Source organism: Dermacentor variabilis, chromosome 3, assembly GCF_050947875.1.
Source record: "Dermacentor variabilis isolate Ectoservices chromosome 3, ASM5094787v1, whole genome shotgun sequence".
In the NCBI taxonomy this organism is placed as follows: Eukaryota; Metazoa; Arthropoda; class Arachnida; order Ixodida; family Ixodidae; genus Dermacentor; species Dermacentor variabilis.
Genome location: NC_134570.1, coordinates 127102753 through 127118352, shown reverse-complemented (window position 1 = coordinate 127118352; position 15600 = coordinate 127102753). Strand labels below are relative to the sequence as shown.

The 15600-nt window shown below is 48.3% G+C and overlaps 1 protein-coding gene across 1 annotated transcript in view; it reads left to right on the top strand.

Moving 5' to 3' along the window:
- Positions 1 to 15600, top strand: part of LOC142574735 (uncharacterized) — a 78618-nt gene that overhangs the window by 23544 nt on the left and 39474 nt on the right. Inside the window, exon 2 of the mRNA XM_075683758.1 lies at positions 13586 to 13873. Within this exon, the coding sequence (XP_075539873.1) occupies positions 13586 to 13873 (288 nt within the window). The remainder of the gene's footprint in view (positions 1 to 13585; positions 13874 to 15600) is intronic.

Sequence of the window (15600 nt, the reverse complement as noted above, 5' to 3'; positions counted from 1 at the left end):
AGAATATCGTTTCGATGAACCCATCTTTCAAGTATTCCCACAATTGCAAGAGTCAAGCCTATTACTCGTTCTCTAAGTTGTAATTTGTTGTCGCGATGGTGGACTTGTAATGCACAGCGAGTGGAGAAAATAGCGCCTCTTCATTTCTGTAATCACCTTCCGTCTCACCTGGAGTCTCCCATCGCAAGACGATGTTGCTATGATGCGTATGGCTGGGCGTCGTATATTATATTAGCAATGGCCAACAGCGTGACGTGCAATTGGGTGACAAGACCGTAGAGCACTTTCTGTGCATTTCTACACTTAATGGTATGTTCCGCTGCGAGACTGAGTGGACAGCCTGTCTCAGTTCCGGGGACGTAGACCGACCGATTCAACTAGTGGACGGGGCGGCGAAGGCCAAGCAGGCCCAAGGCCTTAGTTGCGCCCCACCGCTCAGCCACGTCCCACTTTACCCTTCCCCCTTTCAATAAAGTTTACCACCACCACCACCACCACCACCGTGAGCTACTATTAGCCGTTTCGACGGTAGACCACTCTCGAAGCAAAATATCCTGGAAAATTGGTATGACACTATCATAAGCACAAGGTTGTAAAAAGATTGACTGTGCTTCCATAAAGCGACTGTACTAACAGTTAAAAGTTCAAATTCAATGGAACAGCGAGCGTGCGCTGCCGATAGCTCGGTTGGTCACAGAAAGCTTACAGGTTTCAATGATGGCGCAGATTTGGCGCGTCGTTGCCCTCAAGACATTGCGCTTCCACCGATGGAAGCAAGATAACAAAGGCGAGCCACTTAACAGTCTCTCAAGGGACCGGGCCAACCATAGGGGACCATACTGACGTCACAGGCGTTTTCTTATATTTTTGTCGGTTTAACTTTCAGAAAAAGGGAATGCTGCCTATGCAGTGTCATTCCCTCTTGCCTCGTGGATTTAAAATGGGTTTAAATGATCTCCACGTTGCATTTGTTTCGAAGAGTAGGTGTAAGCAAGAAAATGTTCGCTCATACCCACAAACACGCACTCACAAACAGCAACATGCACTCTTTCTGCCTCGGCCGAACAACCGCACACAAGCAGTCGTACGCATGTAAACGCAAATACGGAGGCACACGCACGCGCACACATACACGCGTGCACGCGTGAATACAACCATACAGAGGCACGCCGAAGGCGGGCACACGCATGATCACTCTACTGCCTAGACTGCCTCTCAACAACATGCGCGAGCAAACAACTGCATAAAACTCCTCTTGCAATTACCATTAAGGCCAGCTGCAATATATCGATTTACTGTTTAAACTTAGCGCTTCTTCAATTCAATGTGCTCTCTGTCGGGAGGGTGAAAAAGTATTTGCTCCTGTCGTGTGATTTTCACCCCCCATCCCTAACCAAAGAACTGCATCAACGCACCACCAGTATTCCGAATATAAGTGCCATAAATGCATTGTTGTTAGAAGGGAATATGCTGTCATTGTAGTCAGTTGAAACTTTTTATCCTCGACCGATAATCTGAAATGTATCTGAAAACCAAAGATCTAAGCTTGGGCATTGCCGGGAAATTCCAAAGGAGAATGCCCAGAATCCCTGTACATGGTAGTCTAGTATGCTATCACGAGTGTCTCTCCACTTCTCCGCTCTATGCGAAGCCTTTTGGAGGTTTTCAAGTAGATCACCCATGGTTCTATTGTTTGTAGTAGTGACGACCGGAGGGAGCAGTGCCTTAATGCCACAACAGAAAGGCGGCACTTTTACGTCGTCACCGCTACTGCCAGATAGTAATTCCACAGGAGGGAATGTCGTGGAAGCGCTCGCTCTTGTCAGCCGCGTCGCAATGAGGTTTTGGCGCAAGAAGTGCAAGGACCGCGCAGTCGCAGGAGCTCCGTGATAGATCCCACGTGGACTTCAGCGAAAGGCGGCTGGACGGACGAAGTAGACGCCCACGCTCGCCCGAGGGTCCCGGCTGTGTCTGCACTCACAAAAAGTGGCCGAGGGGAGTGCTAGCCGCCCTGCCTAAGATCCCAGTCTAAGATAAGGTCATGCGAGCATGAGGAAATGATGAATTCAACGTCACATAGAACGACCGCAATAACAACACGAGCGGCGCACACCGCTGTCAGGTGAATACGCATGGCGCTAGCTGTACAGATGGACCGTTTAGACAGTGCCGTGGTCACTTTTCGAAGCAAACTGCTAAGTTGCGCGGTCGTAACTTGTACGGCTGCTCCAGTGTCCTCAAGCGCAGATTTGTGAACACCGTCCACAAAGACGTCAATCACATTCGATGGGCTTCATTCGGGGCTTCCAGATTTCTACAGCGTGGCAGCTCGTGCCTCGTTGATGACGAGGGCTCTCCAGCACTCTCTACCAAATGTTAAGGCATTTATGTGATCGGACAAGGAGCAGCGCAGCGGCGACAGTCTAGGCAGAGGATGGACTCCGAGTGCGGGCGGCATTCACGAGCGAGGACGCTGATGAGGACGACCCACTAAAAAGTGCTGGAGAAGACGGCCCACTCTATCGTTCCAATCTTTCTCCACAGTTGTTGTATTTTATTAATAATTTATTTGTATTAACTTGTATTCGTCTGAGAATAGCAAGAACGAGTGAATTAACCATCAAGCTTCGCTCGATCATCATCGGGCTAATGCGAATAGAAAATTTTTAGAACCTACCACATTGGGATCACCTGCACGAGGATTCGGTACAGTGCTCGAACTACTAAGTTCTACAGGCACATTCGGAGCTTGGCAATTCAGCCCTATGTTTTTGAGCAATGACCTTGAAGCGTTCAGTCATATTTAGTGTCTCAGCGTTATATCTTTCAAAGACCTAGGTGATTGAACTAGGTTATTGAGCAAAGTTATTGGACTACTGAAGTAGCTAAGCATAAGCACACTTTTCCTGCTTTTTTTAGGCTTCAACTCTTCGTTTCGTCATAAATATGCGTAGATTTTAGCTGCTTAATCTCTCCATCTACACACACACACACACACACACACACACACACACACATATATATATATATATATATATATATATATATATATATATATATATATATATATATATATATATAGTGATTGGATATTCGAATAGCTCAAGGGTATTGAGAAAGATCGGTATCGCAGCTTTATACACACACACACACATACATACATACATACATACATACATACATACATACATACATACATACATACATACATACATTTCATTTGTTTGGCGGTCAGGTCTACTATACATTTATTTTTCTGGCTCCGCGTTCTTACATGCATCTCACTGCATCCCTAATAATCTCGCAATCGTATACTACAATTTTATATGCTCATTTTTAACGTACTTTAAACATGTCATTCTCGTTTTCTAATGCCATCGGTTTCCTAGCCTATTACCTACAGAGGGTATGCGCCAGAGACTACAATCATTATCATCAATATCATCGCGATTAGTGTCGCTCGTGGGGTATAGGAACGTTCCATATTTAGGATACGCTTCGTACGCGTTGATGCTGGCTGATCTCAGACAAGCGAACCAATTCGCTTTTCGCCGCACAAGGTCATCGCCTCTGTTTCGGAGCCTCCGCGCGCACTCTGGTGAACCATGGTGATGTGACTCTTCGTTATTGACTAATTTAAGGAACTAGCTTCCAGTGCAGCGCACTTGCTACATAAGATGCCGCAAAGATTGCTATCGAAAATTTTGCGATTCTAGTGAGCATTCAGAACTAGCATGAGTTATGTAATGACAGTTCCGACCACATTGCTCGACCTTTGAATTCTGACTGTTCAAGTTCTTAAATAGGTCATATCGTGGATCCACATTCCCCTAAACACTATAACGGTGGGTTGACCATTTGCTCACCAAGCTGTTAGACTGGCCACGATGTGATATTGAGGTGTTATTACGACTTAACTAATGTTGGGTAACTACCTACCTAGTAACGATGTTCTGCAGGATCACATCAATGTGAAGTAAGTCCGCGACATCAACTGAGCAGTTATCGGGAATAATCTTCGGCAAATTCTTTCGCAGATACGTTCAACTTCGCGAGATTTCAGGAAGCTTGCGCCGTACGCATCCGCGTCTAGGAGCGACAGCGTTCTTGCCGAGCTAACATAGCACAGTTGATTCAGTGCCCGAACGACGTGGCCTGTAGACGCCGACCGCATAATCAAGCGCTAGTGTATGAAAATCTCGCGTAAGTGAAAGTATTTTATACATTCTGCTATTTTCTTCGAGGTTGCACGTGGGCGCAACGCGTACCAAATGGCGTTCATGGCTCTGCTTAGGTTTAGTGACGTAACGCAGCAAGCTGAACGTTTCGCGCAAGAAAATGAAATGGAGGCTCTGAACCTACCGTTCTCGAGAAGCAATGCAGTTTTCCTCAGTAGAAATAAAGAGCCCACGCTCAATGATTGCAGTATTTATGCTTGCAGTTCTCTTACCCACGTGAAATACATGATGTCATATACTTTCATATATCTTATTTAATATGGTGGGGTGGCTGTACGTGTATAGCACTCATAGTAACGAAACATGACCTCAACCAGCTACGCACTAATCAAGCTCAGGCCATTTTATCCTCAAGGGCACTCAGTCATGTAAACGCACTGGTGCATCCACCTAGGCCATTCGTGTGAGGCGAAACTGAACGCGCGTCCCGAACAACGATCACTGGTCGCGCCCCTGGTTCGTTTTTATTTCGTAAAACGGGTTCGGTGAAGTGAGATTTTTCGCTCTGTTTGCCATATTGCTGGCACATATTGACAAAATAAACAGAACCCGCGGAGACTCACACCCTAAATATACCGTTAACTTCGGGCTCATTTTAAATCAGTTTAACGATAAGCAAACTCTCTAACTGCGACTCGCTAAAAGTGTACTGATACGGGGTCACCCAGAGTACGGCTCACAGTTCTGTTTGAGTGAATTAAGCCATGAATTGCACAGCTTATGAGGACTGTATAAGATCTCACATTGTCACGCACTTCTACCGTAAAATTTCACTATGTCGCTATTAGTTACAACGAAATGCAGGCGTGTAAACACGAACACGAGGAACTAAAACAACAACACAAACACGACCTTGTTACTTCTGGTCGTGCAGTCGTGCATCAACGCCTGCCTTTCGTGACACAAGCTTTTGCAACTCGTACGACTTTCAGTCATTTGAAATTCTCCGTGTGCTTCAAATCCAGCGTACGGGTCTAAGGAGTACCCTAATATGGTTAGCAATTTTGGAACCGGCTGTTTACTTGTAACACTTTTAACGCAGGAATCAAAGGGACAATGGCTGCGCAGGCAACGCTTCCTCAATTACCACAATGAGGAGGCGCTCGGTCCCGTTTGGATACTCCTTCCCCTCGTGTGGTTGTCCGTTGTGGTGCTAGTTGTCTTGTGCGTTATATTCCAGATCATATCTATGCTCTCCATACAGTCATCAGACGAAGCCATCATCACGGTGAGCACCGAAAATCGCTGAATGTTAACATTTTTTTATAACAACTGACACTCAATGTGACATTGCCCGGGCAGAAAGCTTGCTTCATTTCAAGCGCTGTTCGGTAATTCTGTAAGGCCGGAGCTTAAAAGTTCTGGCTGCTCCACATAGACACTGCCAATATATGGTGGTGATGTATCTCCACTCCATGGAAATGAGGGACTAGGGCGACAAACCTACCATCCTCACGTGAGGTTCAAGGAAATTTCGACGGCTGTCTAGCGGCAGGTCCACGGCTTATCAGTCGCGGTCCGTGAGGGGTGAGACGAGAAGTGACACGATAAAAGCTAAGGAGATAATTAAAAACAGATTATGCGGCACAACATTAGGAAGAAATTAACACAAACGCAAACACATTGACATAGGTAAGAGGTTAAGAAATAATAGAAAACACTCCAGGGACGCATACAAGAGACCTCAACACGTGGCATTTCATATTGATTTGATACAAAATAAAAATAGAAACAGAAACATACGCGAGCAAGTAAAAGAACATGAGTACCATAAATGCGACGAACACGGCATAAAAAATATTTACCAACAGGAATAAGCGTTGATCAGCGTAATTGAGCGCTTACACAAAATATAAAGTCCAACGGAAAGTTCGAGGGCAGTTGAAACAGTTACTATAACTGCCGCGTGCACATCGAATATCTGATGCGAAAAATTGCGGCAGAATGCCTCTGGCAGTGTCTGCGACAGTAATTCGTTTGTATTGAATGAATATAGCGCCAGGATGACTTGTCACCATCGGAACGAGTTATGTATGATGCGTATACTGCAGCCGCTCTTCTCTGAGAAAACTGGGCGGTATCTTGCGTCGCCGCCGCGAAGCCTGCGCGTATACTCCGAAATGCGTGGCGCGTTGTTGCCTGAAGATACTGAGGAACTTGCCATACGGCACCAGAAGACTTCAAGCACACCTGGACGAGACAAGTCAGATGCCGGCGACCATGTATGGATTCCGCCAGCACCTGAGCACCCAAGACGTCCTGATCCAATTACACGAACTAGTGTTTAAAAGAGCAACGAGGCACGCGCCCCGGGGTATACTGGCTTTGGACCTCAAAGGGGCCTTCGACAATGTGTCCCACGGCAGCGTGCTCGAGAACCTGCGCAAGACGGGGTGTTGCCGCAAGACCTACGGCTATATTAAAGATTTCCTAACCAATAGAACAGCAACTATCCGGATAGGAAATGAACGGTCAGAGCCTGTGGAGCTCGGAGACAGGGGTACCCCACAGGGGTCTGTCCTGTCGCCTCTGCTTTTCAACCTAGCACTCCTGCCCCTGCCCGAACTACTCAATCAGATCGAGGGCGTGGACCACGCGTTCTGTGCCGACGATATAACGGTGTGGACGAACCGCGCGGGATCCGATGCCTGGGCGGAGGAAGCCCTGCAGAGAGCGGCAACGACCGTCCACGAGTATGCCAGGACCTGCGGCCTGAGCTGCGCTCCACAGAAATCGGAGCTGCTCTTGGTACAGCCCGGAAGACCAAAGAAAGAGCCGCCGCCGAACATAATCATCACCATCGACGGCACAGAGATCAAACCAACGCAGCAGATCCGTATACTGGGCCTGCTGTTGCGCAGCGACGGCAAGGCGCACAAACTCGCCAAAAGCAGTCAAACTCGCCATGGGCATCCCAGTCTACTCGTCAACGCAGAAGCTGCTGGAAATGGGTGCCCACAACACGGTGGAAGAGCTGGTGGAAGCTCACCTATCCCAGCAGAGAGTAAGGCTGAGCCGGACAGAGCACGGTCGGGCCGTCCTACGCAAGATAGGATGGCAAATTGAACAGCTACCGACAACGGAGCCGCTCCCCACAACTTGGAGAGACATTATTAAAACCAAGCCCCTCCCCCGGAACATGCAGCCGGGGAGGAACAACGAGAGACGCTCTGCGCGGGCCAAGGCACTGGCTCGACAGCTGGAAGAGTACCCCGAGGTCCTCTACGCGGACGCCTCGCTTCCCAAGCACGGAACCAGAGCAACGGCGGTCGTCACCACCATTGATAAACTGGTCACAGGCGCGTCGATACGGACGACGAATACAGCCGAAGCAGAAGAAGTGGCCGTGGCCCTCGCACTCGCACAACCGGGAGTGAGGACCGTGGTCACAGACTCCCAGACCGCCTACGCAAGCTACCGCAAGGGGAACATCTCTCCCGCGGCACTAGCGATCCTCACCAAATGCAAATCACCGGGACGGGCCGTTGAGCTCGTGTGGGTCCCGGCTCACTCGCACGTGGAAGGCAACGCACTCGCCGACCCGAGGAACTTTCAATCCGGGCCGAGGACGAGCCAGAGCTACCGCACCCCGTGACAAGCTACAAAGAAATCACGCAAATGTACAGAAGCGGCAGATGTAGGCTTCCCCGTCCGCATCCGCAACTCAACCGAATGCAGCAAACGATCGTGCGACGCACGCAAGCGGGGTCGCTAGCGCATCCCGTGCTCTTGCACAAGATGTTCCCAACAGAGCATGACACTTCATGCCCTTTTTGCAGACGGTCAAAAGGCACTCTAGCACACATCCTTGCAGAGTGCACTAAGCTCAAGAACCCCCCACCATCCCTACCCCCCACCCTCCCCAGTCCCAACCCCCCCGAGCGATGGGAGACCTTGTTGTCCAGCCCCGACCTACCGACCCAGCTCGCGCTGGCGGCTAGGGGCCAGGAACTGCTGGACGCATATGGGACCTGAGAAGAAGCTTCCACCCCATCTGGTGCCAGCGCGCACGAACCGTCACTAAGGGCTCAGCACAAAAGTTGATTCTCTCTCTCTCTTTCTGCGCTTCATCTTGGACACGATGCGGCATCTAGTGACACAGCCAGGAAGTCCGTGCATGGCATCTGAGGCAAGGAGCGTGGCACACCGCTGCCTGCGAACGCTCACAATTCTTTCCTCACTTGCCGCGCACTCAGTAGCGCATCCTAACCGACTCAATATGGCGAGAGGTTCATTGAAGAGCGGCCGATATCCAATGCCTTCATGGCCTAGCTTGCTAATGCGTTGGCTTGAAACGCGTCGACTGTAAGGCGGCACGTACAAAGTGCATTTGTTGCGCAGCCTGTTAAAGCGTGGGGTTCGCCTTGAGGAGATAAAGTGACGTGCCTTCGATTCCGCTTAGCAACGAACAAATTCAAGGGATCTATTTGTTTATTCTGTAGTGGCGCATTCCCTATAGGACACGCCTGTTTACCGAAGTTAGAGTCAGATACGTTTATTGGAGAGCGGGGCAGAGCTACTCGAACGTGCAGCTTGACGAAGTTGGCATCAAAGAGGTTCAATGAAGACCAATACTGACGAAACCGTACTTAACCAGTTCTCGAAATCAGTGTCATAGAATAGTCATGGATACCCAGTCCCGCTTCCACAATGACCAATGTCGGAGTGAAACAGGTTCGCTGAAGAACAAGTTGCACGAGTTGCAACATACTCACTCATCCAAGTTGGTGTCACGGTTGGCTTGGAAATACATTACGTCACCACAGAAGCGGGGTGCACTACCTTTTCGACCACGATCAGCCCGGTGACCACGTTTGCGGGAAAACGGTTATAGTTACGAAAAAGCATAGATAGCCCCAGAAAGGTGCGTTGAATGGCCAAAGAATGCCAAAGGAATAAAAAGCGCATTCTGTTCGTGTTTCGTTACCCTTATAACTGCCTAAGACTCGGCCCAGGTGTCGGTCTTGTTCCCAAGGACCCGGTTTTCGGACATTGGCCTGCCGGGTACTACTTATGTAAATTCGCGGTGCAGGTCAGCCGCCGATACTACTAAACTGACTTTCTCCCTTCCAACACTTTCTCGAAACTCGTCTTTGTTGTTCCGCAGGGCTTCGTACCTTATGATCCTTCGCACCATGGACAATGTTATCGCGTCGGCCGCCGTTTGCTTTGCTCGGACACTGCGCCGACTGCGGCAGCATTCATGGTGGCTTCAGTTATGGAAGACAGGAAAATAATGCGTCGCCAGATCCACAGTTTTCCAAAGCCATAAAAAGCCAGCAATGCCTCGTGTGGGTGGCTATCGAAGTGTCGGCCTTTCGTTTCCGCCGCCGACCTTTCTCTTCGAAAAAGCGTTGACTTCTATGGCTCCTTTTCTAGGGCCATTGCCACGCGTAACTGGATTATTGTGTGTGTGTTTGGAGTATTTCACCATAATACTAAGACGGAGACGTTCACTCCGGCTACAGGAGCTGAAATTTTGACCCTTCCTGCTGTATTCCGTCATTATCAGCCACGGTTCACCGCGTTTCCTCATTACTGATGGCGCACGGCAGGTCGTAGTAGGTTCTGAACAACTACTACATCATTGTGGGTCTGATTATTGGCACTGTGCAGCTTGCCATCCGCGCACAAACGGCCTCACTGAGCGCACGAATCGAACGCTCACGAACATGCGTGCCATGTATGTGCACAGATCACAAGACATTGCATTCTGTTTCCCAATTGGTTTTTAGGCATACAACACGGCCAAGCCGAAAGGTAGAGGCTATGCACCTTTCTTCGTGCTCCGCAATCGGCAACCGCAAAGCTTTATCGACACCAATAATTCTTTATGCCCTCATGAAGACTCGTTGGCTGGTACGCTTCAGGACTCTTTTCTCACAAAATCCAGCCACGGAGCGCAATGACGCTCCACATGTGCCCATCACATTCGCTCCTGGAAATATTGTTTGGCTTTTTACGCCATCACGGCAAAAGGGGCTGTACAGAAAATTTCTAACAAGATAGAAATATACCCATATATCGTATTGATATGTTTGAGTGACGTGAGATACGCCATCGCTAGACGGACTTCTCACAACCGGTAATACGTAAAACGCAAATCTTGTGCGGTGCCAGATAGAAATTTTTCCGCCATCGTGCTTTGTCTTTCGGTCGGAGTGCTGCGTCGGTGCACAGGGATGCCACATTCCATGGCGTATCAGAATGTACAGTATGCAGAAATGGTGGGCAAATACCAGGCCGCTGTCTATTGGCCTTCTCTGATCTTCCGGTTCCTTACACTTCGATAACTATCGATTATCTTGTAAGTAAAATCATGTAATCTATTATAGTTTTGTTACAGGTGTGCGATCTGCGTCCTCGTCATGGCGCTCCGCAGCGGTCACTACATCAAACTGGCACAATGCCTGTCGTTGAAAAGGCCCTGCAAATCGCCTTACTACTCCAATAGTCACCCTTGCCCACTTGCTCGATGCTGTTGTGTTTTACGACGTCGACGAAGCTGGCGTCGTTCAATGCATCAAGCTTTTTGAATACGTCGCCGCTAAGATCAGGCGAGACGCAACTATTGTGCTCGCGAGTGTCACACCTTAGCTTAACGTCACTCCATGCGTGTGGTGCCGAACTCACGAATACGAGTGAAGGAGCTGGTATAATGGGAGCTTGGGCGAGTTGGTCGAGGACGTAAGAAAACGACGAAGAGTGTGCTGTGTCCTTTCTTCTGTCCTTATTTTTTGCGCTTGAAGTTATGTCGATAATAACCAGCTGGCACAATTCCAAAGGTAGTGACCCCTGCTTGGTGACCCCCTGGGGGGTAAGTTTTCCTCAAAAAAGGCGTTTTAAATCCATACTGACACACATACAGAGCCGTGTATTTAGTAAATCCAAGACGTCTTCGTGCTTAGCCACAATGCTGACCAGACGATTACTTAAACAGACAAAATCGCTAGCATACTAAAAGAAGTCAGAGACGAAGCATCCAATGTGCTTGTTTTCGGCCTCTTATGAATTTTAGATGTCATCGTAAAAAACTGCTCTCATTTGGCACAAGCTAAGAGCTATAGTATTAGTCATGACATCTCGCGCCTGTCCAATACCGCTGCGACGTCTACGTTTGATGACGACATTCATTAACCAACCAGCTGTGCCAGCCTAAACCGTATTCTCCTCTGTGAAGTCGAGGCGCTCCGTTGCCCATCCTTCTTTGTAGTGCCTACCTATCCATCACTATCCACGTTTCCGATGATTCATGGAATTTTGAGACAAGACTTTGAGAACTGGTCTCAACGTGATGAGTTAGTCGATGCAGCCCACTGTCCAACACTTCTCTCGCGGCCCATCTCGTACTCGGCAGCTCTCTCCCTCAACTTCACGCAGCCCGTCTGAATGACGGACCTTGTACGACAGGCATATCTGATTAAACTACTGATGCCTTGACCACCTCGCTCATCTCTGCCGCAACTGATGGCCACCACCTACAACGACGCACACCGGTATTTAAATCTGTTCATATGGACCAGCTCCGCCCTGTGCAACTCGTAATGAGTGTGCTGTCGCTAACCACACAGCTGCGAACCTTCGCTGCGCCCAACCGGCTTCACATCAACGCCATTGATCATGTTCGCCAAACGTTCGCCGTCACCGCTACTCGCTCATGTTCGTCGTACATCCCCGTACGCACCTAAGCGGAAAACTAGGCACTGCAGCTTGGGGAGGTAAAATGTGCATTGTCTACATGGCCCTCAAATTCTCCCTTGACGTTGCCGGCCAACCAAAGCCTCCTTCACGTTGATGTTGACTGCTTTCATGTCACTGTGCTGATCGATAGAGGAGCTCATGCCTCCATTATCAGCGCTGCCTTTGGACGACGACGTGGTAAATTCCTCCCTGCAGCCTTGACCTTACATCTCCGCGCTGCGGCTGGTTGTTCTGTTTCTCTCGCCGGAATGCATACAACCTGTGTCAGCATCGTCGGGGTCTAAACCTTTGTACTCTGTACAGTTGTTGGACAAGACTCACAAGAGCACAATCTCGACGTCGATGTTTTTTCCGTGGATTTGCCTCGCATTTACTACCCAGCCGGGTTACTTCGCCTTGATTTCGCTGTTCTTACGGAACTTACTACTGCAACCTCAAACTGCATACACCTCACTGAATTGATTCGCCTACCACAAAAGTAATCAGCCTATATTAAACTTACTTCTTCCCCAGCTTTACCTGGTGGAAATAACATCATCACCCCTCTTGCAACATTCCAGAGCAGTTACAATGCTTTGCTATTTTGGCTTACAGAATTTGCATCCCGAGTGTTAGTTTTGTCTCAGAAAAGCAAATCCTATCTTAAGGGGTTTGACTTGCCACACTTCATCCTCTAGGTGGCGGTCACGCGGCGGCTTTGTCAACCGTCGCTTCCTACGAGCCTAGCAGGCCGCTGAAGCCACGCACTGAGACACATTCCAATATGCTGAAAATGACTCTGTCGAACATTTCACCTGAGCAGGCTGAATGCATTCGCCGTATTTTGTCGCCTTGTTGGAAAATTTCCTGCTTTTATGATCGCCCTGTAAAGGGAAAGGCCTTTCCTGAAGGAAAGGCTGGTTTCGTGGTCACGTACGGACATGCCTTCCAACAGACGCACAATGCGCCAGCCAGTGTCTAGACTTTTTTTGGGCCTCATGCAAATGCACGGTAGACTCCGTAGCATTCGCGCTCCTGAGTTCCTTTCCATGATTCACATGGATGCCATGATTCACAAGTATGCAGCCCCCGCATAGCAGAATGCTATCGCCATCAGTTTCTGTACACAATTTGTATCTTTAAGATTTTTTCTACGCGTACACGCATTCAATTCAATCTATTTCTTGTTCAATATTCCTAATGTACGAGGAAACGCTTCTTGAGCACGATGAAAAAAATGAATTGGGCGAAGGAAACCGGCTTTAAATATGCGATTTGCGCTCTCGCTAAAGCAGATATTTATTGCATGCTAGAAATTGAACCATTTAAGGAGCGTACAAAAATACAATATCCATATTCCATGAAATAGGCAATAGGTTGTCTCTGGAATACTGAAAACAACAGACACAACGCTGATGATGAAGTGATCAAAACTCTGTGTTAAAACTGCACGTTGCCTCACTCCAACAAAACATTTCGACCACGTGAAGCTCCTGAAGTCGGAAATTCCGCTTTTCTCAGGAGATGTCTAGGGGACGGGCTGTTTAGCTTTGTTCAAGTATTTCTCAGTGCACATGTGTACTCTTGTGTAAAACTGGTCCCACACGTTTAAGAAATTAGGCAACGACTGCTGATTATACCTGTCTGTGCCCTGCCCTGACCGCCAGGTGGACACATTGGCGCCGTTCTACGTTGAGACAAAAAACACGCCTGACATAAAGCGCCCACCAGAAGAGCATGAACTGTGGTCATCACCTGCTCTAGTGAACAGATCACTCACACCTGCACGTATTGTACCGACCCCTCCAACATCACGCGGCGGAGTCTGCACAACGTTTGACTGCCGCTACGCAGCGCAGTGGTTGCGCTCCAAACTCGACTACAGCGTCGACCCGTGCAAAGATTTCTATAAATTCGTCTGTGGCTCCTTCCGGGGATTCGACGAGTTCGTCCACGTGAGTGTCATCGCCTGCGGTTGGCTCTTTGCACAGTGTACTTCTGTTGCGATAACGTGCTTGTTATTGTGCTTAACGGTACATTAAGTCAAATAGTAAGTTAAGTTAAAGTGATTATTAGTGCTCGAGGATCTCTAAGACGTCAATAATATCGCGAACAGAGCCTTAATATTCGGAAAATTGAGGTAAATACAGGGACACGTTTAGAGGTTCCCCCGGGACGTTCAAGTACTTGCCCGATAGGAAATACATTCCTGATTTAGGTTCGGCCACTAGTACTCAAGGACCGGTTATACAATCATCATTGCAGTGCATTCTGACAATATGTTCCCGGTACAGTCATATTTAATTTTATAGAAAAGGAAATCATTGGCATTACATTTGACAACGTAACAGCTAGTCAAAAGATTTGGTTCTCACTCAACTATGGACGCTCGCGCTTGCGCGTTTCTCTAATTTACTTATTGCGCAAACCTAGTCTGGTTTGGCTGACTCGTGAAACTCGCAGAAACTGAAGGTAGCACAGATTCCTACTTGCACGAGATGTCACGGGCTGCCAGAACGGTGCACGCCATTTGACCAGCAGCAGCTGCAGTGGCGAATCTACCGCTCGGTCTTAGCCCCCGTTGGGCCATGGCCACGCGTTTTCGTTTGGTGCAAAAAGCCGTACCGCCGTCTGCGGGCACCGTTTTACTCACAGAGAGGCAGAAAAAGGCTGCAAATGCACATGCGACGTGACCACTTTCTGGTTGTGGAACTGGGGAATTGAATTGCGATAAAGGCGTTCGAATCCTTTGGGTGAATTTTTTTTCGTAAACTAAGAATTCTCTTGGGACGAGAGAAGGGTTGCCTAGTTTCTGGAATGGTACTTAGGCAGTCCACATCAACTTAGCATTTGCCTTTAGTGTCCCATTAAAGGGACACTAAAGGCAAATATTATGTCAAGCTAAATTGACAGATTAGTACTCGAGAATAACTCAGGCGTCATTATTATCGCGAACAGAGCCTTCATAATGCAGCAATTGAGGTAAATGCAGGGCATCAATCGAGGCTTCCCTGGAACATTCAAGTACTTCCCCGATGACGAAAGCACCCCATCATTTAAATTATGTCGCTAGTACTCAACCACTCATTGTAAAAAAAAATATCATTGCAGTCTATTATTAGACGAAATAAAGTGCCGCTTCTCCACTCTATTTCTTTTTTTATGAAAAGCAACTCATTGAAATTACCCTTGACAAAGACGCGGGCGGTTGAAAGATTTTGTTTCCAGTCGACTCTGCACTGCCCACGCTTTCGCGTTTCCACAGTTATGTTACCGCGAATTGCTGTGCCGGTTTTACTGGCTCGCGGAACTATCAAAAACTGGAAGTAGCAGAGAATTAATTTTCCACGTGACGCCACGGGATTTCTGAACGGTGTACACTCTTAGGTGACGTTACACCCTTTGGGGCATATCTATTCCACAGCGATAATCGTCATCTGTCTTGCTTGCGTTTCCTTTTTTTTTAAAAAACACCGCACCCGCTACTTTCCTGTCGGGAGTGCTACGTCATTTAACCAAGAATTAAGCAGCTGCAGCAGCGAATCCACCGCTCTGCCTGGGCTCGGTACCACCGTTTGTCGGACGTCCCTTAACTCACCGATGGCCGCAAACAGTGGTGATTCCGTTTACAATGTCACCACTCCCTCAGTTGGGTGGCGGAAGGCTGGAATTCCAAAAAGAA